Source organism: Egretta garzetta, unplaced genomic scaffold (assembly GCF_000687185.1).
Source record: "Egretta garzetta isolate BGI_Z169 unplaced genomic scaffold, ASM68718v1 scaffold724, whole genome shotgun sequence".
Taxonomy (NCBI): Eukaryota; Metazoa; Chordata; class Aves; order Pelecaniformes; family Ardeidae; genus Egretta; species Egretta garzetta.
The window spans coordinates 439,758-454,701 of record NW_009259523.1 but is presented as its reverse complement, the minus strand read 5'-3'; the positions used below and the strand labels follow the sequence as shown (position 1 = coordinate 454,701).

General features: G+C 39.6%; 1 protein-coding gene across 1 annotated transcript in view; it reads left to right on the top strand.

The window, feature by feature from the left end:
• FBN2 (fibrillin 2) overlaps positions 1-14,944 on the top strand; it is a gene marked incomplete at its 5' end in the record, with an annotated part of 179,131 nt that overhangs the window by 48,197 nt on the left and 115,990 nt on the right. The window contains one exon of the mRNA XM_009637471.2: positions 10,373-10,498. Within this exon, the coding sequence (XP_009635766.2) occupies positions 10,373-10,498 (126 nt within the window). The remainder of the gene's footprint in view (positions 1-10,372; positions 10,499-14,944) is intronic.

Here is a 14,944-nt window from a genome sequence, read left to right as displayed (position 1 = left end):
CAAGGATGGTGTGCCATACAAGTGAACCAAATTATGCCAATCTGAGTCATGAATTCATTCACGACATTCCTGCAGAACAGACAAGAAAATGGTGTCAGTGGGGAAAGGTTGGACGGTTACCCCTGGATCCACTTGGGGGGATTTTTAGGGTCTTGCTGTCAGGAGCCTGAATGCTCCAGATGTTACTGTGCATGCTGAAAATGGGGCCTTGTTTAAGCCCCTCAGTGGTGTGGTTAAAAGATACTGCTTGTCCAGTCTGCAGGTGTCAAAGCACTCCTGGGGGAGTCGCCAGGTTCAGCAAGGGCAGTCCAGGCAGAAAAGCCTTGCCAATCAGTTGACCATGTGTGCCCCAGTGGGAATTTATTTTGGCCAGGGCTGTCCACAGATGGCTTCCCCAATCAGGCATGTGGAGCTGTAGTGTTTGTTTTAGGTCAGGAATAAACGCAACTTTAACTCAGCAATGTCTCTTCATCAGGAAGGTGCAACACCACCCAGGCAGTGGGCACACTGAAAGGTCAGCTGACCGCTCCTTGAATGTGAATACAGGCATGGGGAGAGATACTCAGGGTTGCCATTAAGGCAGAGGGAAAACAAGAAATTTGGGCTCCAGTGTCAATCAAACATCTTACAGGGAATCTGTTAGAGCCCATAATGACATGTGGACTCCCCTTGGTATCCTACTCAGAAAGTTTAAGCTGCCATACATGGGACACCAGACAGGGTATGGATGCTCCTAGTTTTCCACCAGTGGAGAGGAAGCACACAGAAGAGCACCTAGAGCCTTTCTGGGGTCTTTATAAAACAGGGTGGCAGATGGGCAGTCTGCAACATTGCCATGTTGGCCAGCTTCAGGGGCAGCTTGGACCATGGCCCCTAAATCTGCTAGTGGGTTTCTTATGCATTAATTCTAGTGACAAACCTAGGGCAAACCCTCCCTCCACAGCATGGTTTTGAGGTCTTTCTCATCTCTCATCCCACTTGAGGATTTAATCAGAGGTCCCACATGACCTTGTTAGAGGGTTCTGGCCTTTTTTGGGGGTTTTGGTCAGGAGACATCTTCATCACACCCTGTTGTTCTAGCCTTCTGTGTTAGTTGGTTTATGAACTACCCCAATTGTTTTGCCCATTTTGCATTGCATGGGCAGTACTAATTAAGATTAATTTAAGGCTGGGTCCCAGCCTTTGTGTGAGCGGTCCAAATGGTGAGTCTGAAGCTTCCCCATCGTTATTGTGTCTCCTTTGGTCAACAAACTGTTCAGCCAACTGCACTCGTCCATTAGCCAATTCCTGAGCAGAGCAAGCACAAATACACGGTTGTTCTCCTTGCTCCAGTTTAGGGACACTTCTTCCACGACCTCCAATAGGTGGCTCTGGCGGTCAGGGCACGTAGGGCTCCCAGACCTGTGCTGAGAAAGATGACAGCTCCCCAACCTCCCCTCACGACCTTCCTTTTGATTGAAAACTATTCGATCACCTCCCATCTCATGAAGTAATTTGACCCACTTGATTGCACACTCCTCAGGCTGTTTACCAAACTCCCTCAGTAACTTGGCCAGATCAAGACTGGGGGGTGAAGGCAGTGGTCTTAAATACATCCCAGGCAAGTCTCCCATCTGTCACCCCACTTATCTCATGTTCGATAATGGGGAAGACTCCTTGCACAGTATCATCACCCATCATCTGGTGAGTCACCTGGCTCCTCGTTGAGGTCATTCCAAATGTTCCCATCCCAGTGCTCTGGTGTTAGGGTCCACACTTTAAGGGCATCCACAGTCCCACCCTGTTTTTCCAAGGTGACCATCCGTACTACTTTATCTTCTAATCTCTTGCATCATCAGCTGCATCTCTTGCCTTTGCACCTTCTCTTGTAACCTTTCAGTTTGAGCAAGCAGTTCTCTCTTGTCTTCCCATCTCTTCTTTTTATTATAACTGGCATGGCAGTATACACCCAACATGTTACAGATCATGCCTTTACCTTTTCCTTCTTTAACTCATCCCTGTAACAGTCCATGTGGTTTTCACCTGGTCCCATTCAGACCAGTGGTCTGTGACCCAAGCATTGTCAAACCGTGGCTGAGGTGGGGGCAATCACATGCTTACCTCAACGAACCTCTACCCTGTTATCCTTGGACCCTGCTTACTGTGCCATTTTGTGTTGTGGTCAGGCCCTCTGCTGCTACCTACTCCTTGAAGGAATAAGGTTCCAAGGCACAAAGATAAGGCACTTATTAAGTGAGTAACAATTACACCACCCTGCGAGCAAGGACTGGTCTGCTTCTAGTCCAAAATTCCTTATAATCTACCTAATAGGTATTACTTGGGGTTCCCAGGAAAGTATCCTTACCCGACGACGTCCCAAATGAGGGGAGACAACCACCAAGGCGTGGGCCTGCCCTTCCTCGGGAGTGCTCGAATTGGTCTCTCAGGGAGCAACTTGTGCACCATCCTTCATGGTGTCCATCCTAGCGGTGCCACTGTGCTTCTGCTGGGCTGACCCAGTCCCATTTAGCATCTTCATTAATCAGTTGGATGATGGGGCAGAGCGTACCCTCGGCAAGTTTGCAGATGACATCAGCCTGGGAGGAGTGCCGATAACACCAGGGGCTCACGCTGCAATTCAGAGGTATGTCGACAGGCTGGAGAAATAGGCTGACAAGAACCTTATGAAGTTTAATAAGGAGAAGCCCAAAGTCCTGCATCTGGCGAAGAATAGCCCCAGGTGCCAGTATTTCTGGGTGCTGATGATCTTGAAAGCAACGTTGCAGAAAAGGACCTGGGGGTCCTGGTGGACACCAGGTTGTACGTGAGCCAGCAATGTTCCCCTGCCGCAAAGAAAGCTTACGGTATCCTGGGCTGTGGAAGGAAACATTGCCAGCAGGTTGAGGGTAGTGATCCTTCCCCTCTCCTCAGCACTAGTGAGGCCACACTTGGGAGTGCTGTGTTGGATCTGGACTCCCCAGAACAAGACAGAGATGAAGCTACTAGAGACAGTCCAGCAAAGGCCACTAAGATAATGAAGGCACTGGAGCATCTCTACTCGGAGGAGAAGCTGAGCAAGCTGGGACTCTTCAGCCTGGAGAAGAGAAGGCTGAAGGGAGATCTCATCAGTATATACAAATACCTGAAGGGAGGGTGCGGTGAGGACAGAGCCAGGCTCTTTCTGAGTGATGCCCAGTGGTAGGACAAGAGTCAATGGGCGCAAACTGAAACACAGGAAAATCCTCCTTGACATCAGGAAATATTTTCTTACTGTGAGGGTGGCCAAGCACTGGCACGGGTTGTCTAGAGAGGTTGTGGAGTCTCCATTCTTGGAGACATTCAAAAGCCATCTGGACATGATCCTTGGCAGCCTGCTCTAGGTGTCCCTACTGGAGCAGGGTGGTTGGATCAGATGACCTCCAGAGGTCCCTTCCAACCTCAACAAGTCTGTGAGTTTGTGAGAAACATCCTGATTCAGGCAGCTTCTATTGTTATATTATAAAAAATTTCAGGACATTTACTCATTTACTGCTTCAAAAGAGGCTGGGTAATGTCCTCTTCTCACTTTCATTTCCACATTTCTTCTCTTTCAGTCTTCTTTGTGGCCCCATGTATTGCAGCATTATTCTTAGTGCTGCTTTCCCCTGTGCTGTGTCATAGTTCAGTGGCTTAAAATTGCACAAATCTAAGAAAGTCAGTTGTTTGGCTGGAATTCTATTTCAGGTCTCCTCCATAAAAGTTTTTGGTAATAGTCCTCCCTGAACTTGAGTTGAAAAATTGAGAGAAAATCAAGATATTGTAAGATTTTTAATTCTTAGAAAATAAAACTTTGATGAAACATCTTTTTTTATTTTTCCTTCAGTTTTCATTCACACAGTGATGTGGTTGACCTGAAACTACAACTGAAGCTACTAGCTCAAATCCGCTTCTGTGGAACTCCTCGCAGCATTATCTTAGCAAAGGCATCTATTTTATTTAAAATACTTAGGTTAGTTTTAAGCAACAATAAATCCTGTCTTTTTTCTTAATTTCAAATATTTGTTTTCCTGTTTCTCTGTGCTGATGCTGCTTGAAGCATCCAAATTATATTAAGAAGAAATACTTGATTGCGCTTTTTCTTGTATGTCAGAAATTGGCCTCTGTCTGCATATAACAGCTTATGTTTTACTGTTCATCTTGAAGTGATTAGTATGTTTTAGACATTCTTTTCATAACAATGTCATAAACAGAAACAGCTTACTTGGAGGCATGCACGTTGGTTACAATCTCCAAGTTAAACTCCTTTGTATGACCGAGGTGTTGGCCAGCTATAATGAATTCTTAAAACTTCTCTGCCAGACTAATCCTGGCATAGCTTCTGGGGCTTCGTTTAAATTATGTGAGATATCAGTAGGGCTCTTTAGTGCCCATGCCCACAATACTCTGTTTTCTTTTTCTGCCCGCTTGTTCTGTGTGGCAAGTATTTTTGAGTTATGCAGCTAACATCATTGCTGAATTCCTCGGGGAAGCATAGAAACAATGTGGTAGTCTACTTTGTGTGATGGATGAACAAAGGAAGTTTAAACAGCCATCGTTTTTGCTACATTTTTGGCATAGTATTACTATATAGGAAGATCTGATCGTATTTATGTCAGTAGGAGTTAGCATGTCATGTTACAAGATGATGGTAAGGCACAAACAGATGAATAAAGTGAGATTTCTGCATGGAAAATAAGAGACGAAGAATTTCTTTTTTCCGCAAAATTATTGCCTTTACTTCCAACAGTTGAGACAGACCCTTTTAAGCTCTTGAGTACTGGTAATTCCTCCTGACCCAAGTTCTGTGGTGTTTGCAGGTTGATAGTATGTTGTCTGCTCTGTCCTAAATTACCAGACCACTCTACTGGAGGAAGGGACTGGATCTAGCACTTGACCCTGTGGAGACGCTGTTTACTTTTCCAACCTCCATGTTAGGGTACACAGTCTGAAAAATAAGCTTCAGGATTTCACTACAGCTAGGTATGAAAATTTTAGAAAACAGCAATGCAGCAGTGTTGTTCACAGGGGGTCAAAAAACTCTCCAACATTCAGTTGAAGTAGGAGGAGGAAGCCAAGGGGTACACTGAACAGACAGATTGCGACTGAGGTACTTGCTCTACCACACTGCAGTACTGCAATGAAATGCTATCAACTCCTAAAATTTCTTTGCCAAACTCGTCCTGGCAGAGAGACGTGAATGGAGAGTTTAATCCAAATAGTAGGAGTGAAGGGTGGTAGGTCTGTGAGTTATGCATAGCCAGAAGCTGCAATAATGGCAGCAGGTATGATGCACAGAGGTAAACTGTGAAGAAGAAAACAAAGGGGTCAGGATGGAGTTCTGGGGGTGTGCTGCAAAAGTTTTAAGAAGAGAGGACTATTAGCAGTTCAGGAAACAGTTGTTCTCCAAGTGTAGTAACTCCTATCTGAATAGGCTTCATTTCATGAAATAGAAAGGTCAGATGAGACTGGCATTAAGTATTTTTTCTGGGGGTTTTAGAAACAAATACAGGGATCTGGCTAATGCTTCTCAATGCTTTTCTTTCTGCTGATGACATCAGATTTACAGATACTTACATTAAAGGAACACAAACCCCCTTGGTATTCTGTAAAACTGTATCTTTGTCACATATTGATTAGACCAGATTCATTCAGTCCATAGTTTGAATGCTTGGCATTTTTGAAGTAAATGCTTACATCAGCATAGAGCCTAGTTCCAGAATTGATATGAACAAGTTGAAATGAGTAGAACTTGCAAGCCTTAGTATTGGAAAATAGCTCATGATTTCAATATGTGTTAGATGTTGGACTGTGACAAGATTTAACTACTGAGTATGAAGTTGCTCCTACTCTTCACAGGATGTTCATGTTGCAATCTTAGTGTAGCTTAAATGGCTCTTTAGCACCTTTTCAGGATTAATTATGTTCTTTGAGTAGTGTGCTTGTATAGAACCTTACGGTAGTATCATTATCTTATTGTTACCATGAACTGCTTGTAAAAATATGGAGAAGCAAAACCAATCAAAATTCAAATTGTTTGGTTTTGGTTTGGTTTTATTCCCCCAATGGTTTCTATTCAGTCATTGCTTAAACAGGACTTATAGCTGTTCAGACATCCCTGTTCCCAAAAATTCATACAGGAGGAACTTAAATGTTCCACTTGAAAGTACTTTATAGCCATTGCTACACGGCCCTCAATAGCATAATCCTGTGTTGGGCGTTTTCTCAGTTCCTCCCTGCATTCCTCAACAGTCCATTTCTCAGCCACACCCTTTTGCTTCAGACAGTTAATTTTTTTGCATTAAGGAGAGAAAAATAGTCCTAGCTGAATAGCTTTTGAAAATACAAAGGTTCTTCTTCCTGCTACCATTGCTACCATTGCTAAGTATATATATAGCCATTACAGGAGATAATATCCCCCCAAGTCAGTTCTGTAGTAGGAATATACTATACTGAGTATTAAAGGCACTGATGTGGACTGGGCAAAAGAGAGAAGACAGGTGATGGTTCAAATTCACAATGAAGATACATGATAACTTTTAGATAATCTAGTGTTTAGAATTAAAGTGTCTGGTTTACTGACAGTATTAACACTGTCATCTAGGATGCCATCCTGCTGTCATGAAAATAACTATAAAAACAGGAAAAAAACCATTTAGTATAATTTCTGTTGTATATTTGTATTTGTAGTATTTCTGTTATCTAGTATGCGGAGGAAGAACCAACAGTTTTCCATTGTACTGATGACCAGTTTACTTTTTAGTGCCAACATGCCAAATCCATTGCAAAGAAACTCCCCATACATACTATAGCTAGAATAAAAGAGAAAAATTGTATTTGGGTAATTGTTATTACTACCATTGTAAATAAGTGTGCACTCTCCAAAATTTGTGTATAAAATCTGGGAGGATTTATTTTTCCTGAGCTCTTTGGTTCCTCAGAGTTTTTTGAGAAACTGTCTACTCATCAGAAAGGGAAGCTGAATTTGGCTGTGTTTTCAAAGGTACATGTTTAAAGTTAGCTGTGCAAATCCCGCAGGCATTTTGCAGAGAAGACTCTGCAAAAGCAAAGAACCCTTTTTCACTTGCCAGATATTATCAAGCCTATGAACACATGGAAACATCCTACCTAATCTGTAGTATATTGAACTTCTGTGTACAGAACTGTATCTAAAGAGTTATTAATCTAATTTTCTGTTTATGGCAAAAAGTTTATTGTGTCAGTGTGGTGGGGTTTAAAAGCATGAATAAATGAATAATCAATAATGCTAAAACTCCTGCGTGGCTTAGTCTGACTGTCAAAGATACAAAAAAGTAAACAGAAATATGCTTTGTTTCAAATTTGTAATATTTTCATTAAAAAAAATATTCTTATGTCTTAAAATGGCATTTAGGAAACAATTAATAAAGTAGGCCTTTTTCCCTAAAAATAGGAATACAAAAAACCAATACTTTTGTCCTTTATGACTTTTCTCAGTTCCAAAACACTAGTGATATATTAAAAGAAACTTCGGTTTTCATCATAAGGTGATACCAAAAAAAGCATCAAAGTTGTAGTGTGTATGTATGTTTTTAAGACAACATTGAAGTTGAATTTACTTATTCTCTTCACATTTAAATATGACTTAGAATAGTTAACATATAAGCCCTCACAAATTATGATTTATGTTAGCACAGAAAAGCAAGATAGTCCATCTGATTCAAAGATTTGCAGGATCTCACCTTTCATAGCGATGCCATTGGTGTTTTCTTCACTGGACGAGCACCACACTGTTGCATAATTGGGATCAGCTTTTCAGACTTCAGCAGAGCTTGGCATTTATTTGTCCTCTTAAAACCATAGGATTGGAATTGAAAGAAATTTATGGAATCAGTAGATCTTAAAATTTTGTTCACTTCAAGATTTCAATGATTCCTTTTCTGTTTCTGGAAAGTATTCATTTCCTGCTGCTACTGTCATGAATTTACTATTACTTGACGTCTTTGACTTACAATACTGAAAGATACTCAGTGATTATTTTTAACCACTGACCTGATGACACAGTTGGCTTAATTTAAAGAATCATTAATGAAACAAGGCACAGGCATACTGTGTGTGATGAAGGCATTTGAGGCCCAAGGGTCAAAAGACAAACACCATATTAGTTTTACTCAGAAGATAGCTACTGGGTGGGCTGGGTGTGACTAAGTGATGGAACCCATCTTCTGTCTAGGCGCTGCTAAATCATGTCTAGATTCCTTAAAATACTTCATAGATGAAACCTTTGCTTTCCGGGCAAACTAGGTTGCGCCAAGCACTAATTATTTAGAAGAAAAATGCCTTCAGAAAGTTTATGCCTCTGATGAAGTCCTTAATCCATTTATAATCTAACTTGCATTTAGACGAGGTATTGTGCTGACTAAATCAGTACAGATTCAGGAACTAAATATAAACTTCTTCAGCAAAAGTACCTAAAACCAAGTCCAGTAGTTAAAAAAATAATTAAAAAATTGCCTTCTTCCTTGACTATGGCAGATACACTTGCTTAAATGGAAAAGTGGATGACTGGACAAGGCATATATCATAGGCGTTATCTATAGCACAAACACCAGGAGTATCAAAAACTGAGGAAGTACTATAATCCACAAGTGCAGGTGGAATTTCAGTGTCTTGTAAGGGGTTAGAGATAATGAACATCCTCCTGAAAAGGAGTCCTGTTTTCTACTATTAGTATGTTTGTCCAACGCCATCTGTATCTTGCTGTTCTCTACATCCATAGTGGCAAAAAGCTGGTTGTAGAAGGCCAAAGGTAGAGATAAAGAAAATCAACATGAATGTGAAGAAGAAAGAGATCCTTTCTTCTGCATCTTAAATAAAGTTTACCAGCTGCTTCATTTAATAATGCATGCAAGCTAACAGGAAAACTGACTGAAAAAGGAAAACAAGACAATGGCTAAAATTATTTGTTTATTTGTCACTAATGAAAAACCAGGGGGGAAAAAAGATGAAAAAAATTTTTCCTAAATGCTTCAAAAACCATAACAATCTTAAATAGGTATTTTATTCATAATGGAGAAAAGAGTGAAATAAAATTGTGGGCTTTTAAAATATGCAGTATATTGCTTTAATGCTATAATTGAATTCCATACTTCATTGTAATCCAAGAAGAGAAAATAGTATGAAATTGACGTCTGCACAGAAGAAACTCTTTGGAAGCTATGTAGCTCCCTTTTGTACAACCTGCAAAGGACACTTGCCTTTATTTCTCTTTCACAGTGTGGAGAGCTAACAAAAATCAGTTGACTTTTGCCTATCCTGTGAAAGGGCAAACTGTTTGGCAAGAAATATTAACTGAAATCTCACAGAAGAGCTTCTGCAGGTTTTGGAACAAAACTTCCAATCCTTCTCTCCTCTATGAACATTTGGACGCATGTGAAATTTTGTTGTGAAGGCATTAGTACAGTTGCTTAATTCTGAACTCTGATAGCTATAGATTAACTGAACTTTTAAAAAGAGCTACTGAGAAGCTAAATACCCAGATACAGTATGCGTATTATGCACTAGTCTAGAGCCTGTTCTCCCTTTCCTTGTGTACAAAGAATTTCAGTCTGCTTTAGCACTGTTATTTCATAGAGGTCTCTGTGATCCTTGGTATTATTTTAACTGCCCATTTGCACTTACACATTGAGTCATAGATATTTTGTATAAAAACCTACAGAAATACAGGATGTTTTATATATAAACAAATGGGAGTGGGGAACAAAAAACTCAACACAATTTGAACTGGAAGTAGCATGTAATAAAATACAACAGGAAGTTGCTCAAAGTAAGATGTAAAGCAAAAATGGCAATACATTTTCTGAGAGCATTTCTTTAACACTGACAGTACAGCTTAAACAAATATATGGAATTCTATTTCTACTTATTACTTCAGTAAATAAAATTATGCAGATTGTTTGCCATACAACTTATCCTGGCTGAATAGCACCTATTTTCTATTGACTTGAGTAGGTTGACTTCTGTCCAGAAAGAATATCCTGCAATAGTTATCATATCTAGTTAAGGTGGACAGGACGGTAGTCCATATCCACAGGTAGAGATTCTTTCAAAATAAGAATTTGCGTTTTTTAATGGCTGTATATGAGGAACAATCTGTGGGCATGGAATACCAACAGTAAGTGGTACAGATTTGACTTAAGAACACTTCTTAAACATTTAAAGCTGTGTAAGTCATGAGTCAATACACGTAATATATTTTGAGCTTATACGGAATTGAAGACAACACACGTGAAAGTCTTAGTCACCTTACTACTGAAGTGGAGAAATGTGCTGCGTTTGCAAAAGCCGTGACAAAATTCTGTATTGTATGTCAAGTAATCCTTCTTTTTTGTCTTTGTAGATGTTGATGAATGCCAGGCTATCCCTGGAGTCTGCCAAGGGGGAAACTGCATTAATACAGTAGGTTCATATGAATGCAAGTGTCCTGCTGGTCACAAACAGAATGAGGCAACTCAAAAATGTGATGGTAAGTGATGTTGTCAGAGAACATACCTAAAAAGTGGTTAAGTAAAGTCTTAGAACACTTCACTAATGAAAGAAAAGGTTCTGGATAGTTGCAGTGTCTGATCTGAACAGACATAACATCATTGTACTGCGCTTTTTGTTTCTTTTTCGCAGCATCATCTGTTTCTACTTTGCTGCTCATATTTTGCCTTAGATGTTTTTTTCTGTCTGACTTGTGGGTAAAGACAGTGTTTATCCTGTTTCAAAATTTAGAACTATTAATAAAGGGTACATCTGTGAGCAGCATATAACTGCAACTGGGTTATTAGGATTTTGTTTGTTTTCTCAAAAATGTCCAAAATATTCGAATACAGGTAGGTGTTTTCAGCCTACTGACTACAGCGTGAAAAGCAAATGTGGCAGTTTTGGTAATGGATGTAAGAAATTACTGCTATTTGTGTTGAAGAGCCTGGGTAAGTAAAAAATATATAGGAAATATCCTTCTTTTTTAGTTGAAAAATCAAATAGACCACGTTCAATAAGCGTAGTTTCATAAATGTAGACCATGTTTATTCAGTAAACATGTTGATATAATTAAGAGCAGCAATTCTGTATAGTTTAAAGTAATGTGATAGAAAATTGCTGAGTTTTTGTGGGTTTGATGAAGACTTCACTGATTTGAGTGAATTTGCCATGCCTTTGAAAGAAATCAGAACTCTCAAACTTCATCCCAGCCAGTGGGTACCTTCACATTCAAGTTACACAGATAAGAGGACTGCTTGTTCAAGGCTTTGGCTTGTGGTTAGGCAACAATTTAAGTATGTTACCGAATTACATTATACTCAGTATTCAGTTACAAGCAAATACATGGTTTGTGGCCAGTTTTGGAAGTCGCCTCAGAGTTTTCCTTAGTTTTGCCTACAATACAGAATTCACAGAAAAATTGAGTAATATGATCCGTTTGAAAATCACATTTTATAAGTGAAAATGTTGCACCTGGTGTTGTTGCAAGTAATACCGAAGAGTAAGTAAAAAAAATATGCAAAGGTATTTTTTTCTGGTCCTCTCCTCCACCTTCTTTTTTTTTTTTTTATGTTGACTAGTTCAGTTTCTGCTCTGCACACAATGATATTCCTGTCATGAGTTTTTCTAGAGCAAACCTGCCTATATCTTGTTAAAACCTTCCAAGAAACAGTTTGCAAGAAATAGAGCTGAAACCATAGACATAGAGCATTTCATACCATGATTGAGGAGAAATGGAAGCAGCTTGTGTATGTGTCTGTGCATGTATGCATGTATATCTACCTAAAACTGTATGTGAGAGTGTGCTGATAGGTATCCAGCATATGCACAGAGGTTTATGGCTCTGCAGGGAGCAATCATATTCACAGGGAAAGCAGGTCCATTTGAACTGTTTTAGCAGTAACGGAACACCAGAAGCCTTGCTGAGGCTCTGGGAAAAAGAATCACTCCAAAACTCCACTTGAAGGCAACAGAACAGTAGAAGAGTTGTAGAGCAGTAGAACAGTAAGTATCGCACTGTCTCTACAGCTTTCTGCAGCATCAAGGGAGAAACCAGAAGGCACCGAGTAAGGATCCTACAAAAAAGATGACTGAAAGGGAGATTTGTAATCAGAGCCACTTCCCTTGGGAGAATTAAATCCAAGGCATTTCACCTACCCTGTGCTGCATGGCAACCTGTGAGGAACAGAGCTAAGCATGAAGTGGGCAGCACATCCTAGTAAAATCTTTCATCTTTTGTAGGAAACAGAATGGGAATGTAACCATAAGTAAGAAGCAGGAAGATTTTTCTTGCCAGAGAGGTGAACAAGAAGGAGTGGCTTGGTAGGATACAAGAGGTTTGTAGGCCCTCAATGAGTCATCAGCATATAGGAAGGAGAATTGTAATTAGAAAAAAAGGGAAGAGAGCAGGGTGCTTTGTTTTCCCTGCACAAGAGCCCTCCTTTGGGCTTGTCCATGTTGAAAAAAGTGGAAAGAAGGTAACCGAGACCACATATCCACTGCTCCTGCCATTTTTAGAAAAGGACGCCATGTTTATTAGCTTGTGTCCCTTGGCTTCTTTCTCCTCTCCACCTATATGGAAAGAAGCCCAAAGGATGAAGCATCCCTTTCCATTCCTTGCTAATTGCAAATACCCCAGCTGCTGCTTGATCACTGGCTCTTGAAATTATAACTTCCTTTTTATTTCCTTATTGAGCTGTAGTGGCAGGGAGTGCAGGGACATTAGTAATAGAGAATCAGAACACAAAGTATGCAGATGTGTAGTAATAATCCAACACTACTTGCTTTTTTCTGATAATTGACTCTAATAATTTGGAAAGGTAAATTGGCAGATACCATTAATGATGACATGCAACTTAGTTTATGACTAAGTTTATATTACTATCGGGTCAGACATGGTGGTGTACTAATATATGACTTGTGCACCAGAGCTAACTTGTATCATACCAGCTCAGAGCACAGGCACAGTGCTTAAGAGCTGCCTATACCCACCTTAAATCTGACATACATGTGAGGGGATTAATTTTGCTAGTTTTTTAATGCTGTCATTAGCTTATAAGCAATGTACTTCTGCAATGGTTACACAACATTTAGAAAGTGAATAAGCATCTACTGTTTGCAGTTGTCTTTGCATATCTGGTTATTTTTAACCATCATTTTGTGTTATGTGGCATATCAAACAATAAGTAAAGTTATGATTTTGAAAAATTCTGGCAATACAGTTTATCTTTCAGTAGAATTCAAGCTTAAGTTTACTGAGCATCACAATGTACACAAAATTCAGAAACATTTTATTGTAATTTTGCCATTAAATCTAACCAACTATCAGAAAAGAAGTTTGCACATGTTGAAAGTTTTCCAAAAGGTGACTGATGCCATGCGTGAAAGAGTGGATTTGAAAGTGTTACAACTATAATCAACTCATAATTTCAAAGGTGAAGCAAAACCAGCTGTAATTGCTGAACAAATGTGTAGTGGATTTGATTGAGTAGACAATGTATAGATTAGAAAAGTATGCTTTGCTGTTACTCAGATTTGTGTTGTCAGTTTGCAAGACATTTCATTGGAAGTCTTTTATTCAAATTGGTATTCTTTTAATTACATGTTTATTTTGGCAGGACTCTTTCAGCTTGACTGCTTAGAACTTTTTATAGTATTAAGTGCAATTATTGCTTTAATGTTAGAGAGTAGCTTTGATGAATATTTTTGATGGATACTTACTTGTTCATTAGAAGGGCACTTGTTTTTTTAGTGTTTTTTCCCAAGCCAGCTGTTGAGATCTTAGTCCTAAAAAAAGGCATTTCTAATGTGATAAATTTATCATCAGAGCAAAGACAGCATTTGGATATCTGTTATGATGGACTACTGTCTCAGTTCAGCAAATGATGTCCCTTTTTTGATGGTATCTGTGATCTGTTCATGGCAGTGCTCATGCTTTACTGCTGTTAACCCTACCAGAGGTCTGTGTGAAGGAGACCTGATACCTCCTCTCAGGCAAGGATGCAGTTAAAATATATCAAATAGAGGTTTTCACAGAGATCCAAAAAAACGCAGGTCATTTTGTATATGCTGTGTTTCTGCCTGGCATCTGCACTCCAGCTTTGTGGCCAAAAGCAGAACTGATTCGGTAATAGGTTTCCTTCCTTCTGAAAACAGTAGTTAAAGCACTGTTTGTGTTCTACTTATTTAACCTATCTAAAGCTCTGCTTTAATTGTTAAAAATGTCATGCAGCTGTTCTCCCTTATGGTATCCACAGGAAAGGGTGAACATATTTTTAACACACACCTTTTAAAAAGATATCTGGGATGCTTATGGGACCGTGCATAATAGAAGTGAAATATAATCTGCAATCTGAAATACTTGCTATTATTTCATAGTTCCGTAGTCAGTGGGTTTTCATTTCCAGCTTTGTTGGCAGCCTGCTGCAGAACAGGTCATATGCTCTGGCTTTATTTCTTCTAAGCTCCTGCCACTTTTGTCTGTGGCAGAAGTTGGGTACTAATTAGTCCCATGCCACAGCTTCCCCACTAGTTTCCTTAGTCACATAATTCCCCAGAAGGAATTGTGCAGATAACAACCTGCAGTGCCCATTTTGTACCAATTTTTCTGGGAAATAAGCCGCAATGAAACTGTTGCTTGTCTTATTTGGTTGGACTAAATGACCTCTAGGGGTCCCTTCCAACCCAAAACATTCTATGATTCTATGATTCTATTTACAGCGAAGGTGGTGATGACAAAATTATACCAGCATAATACCATCATTACATTATTCCAAGAACGGAGCAGAGGATGAAAGCCAAGCCATTGTTTTATTCAGGCTTTTTTTGTAAATAAAGCCTTTGAGAGTTCATAATCTCTCAGTGTGAGATTTATAGGATAAAACTATAACCATTCCTTCAAACAATTACATTTTCAGTTAGTGGGACTGGTCATTGGAGTGAAGTT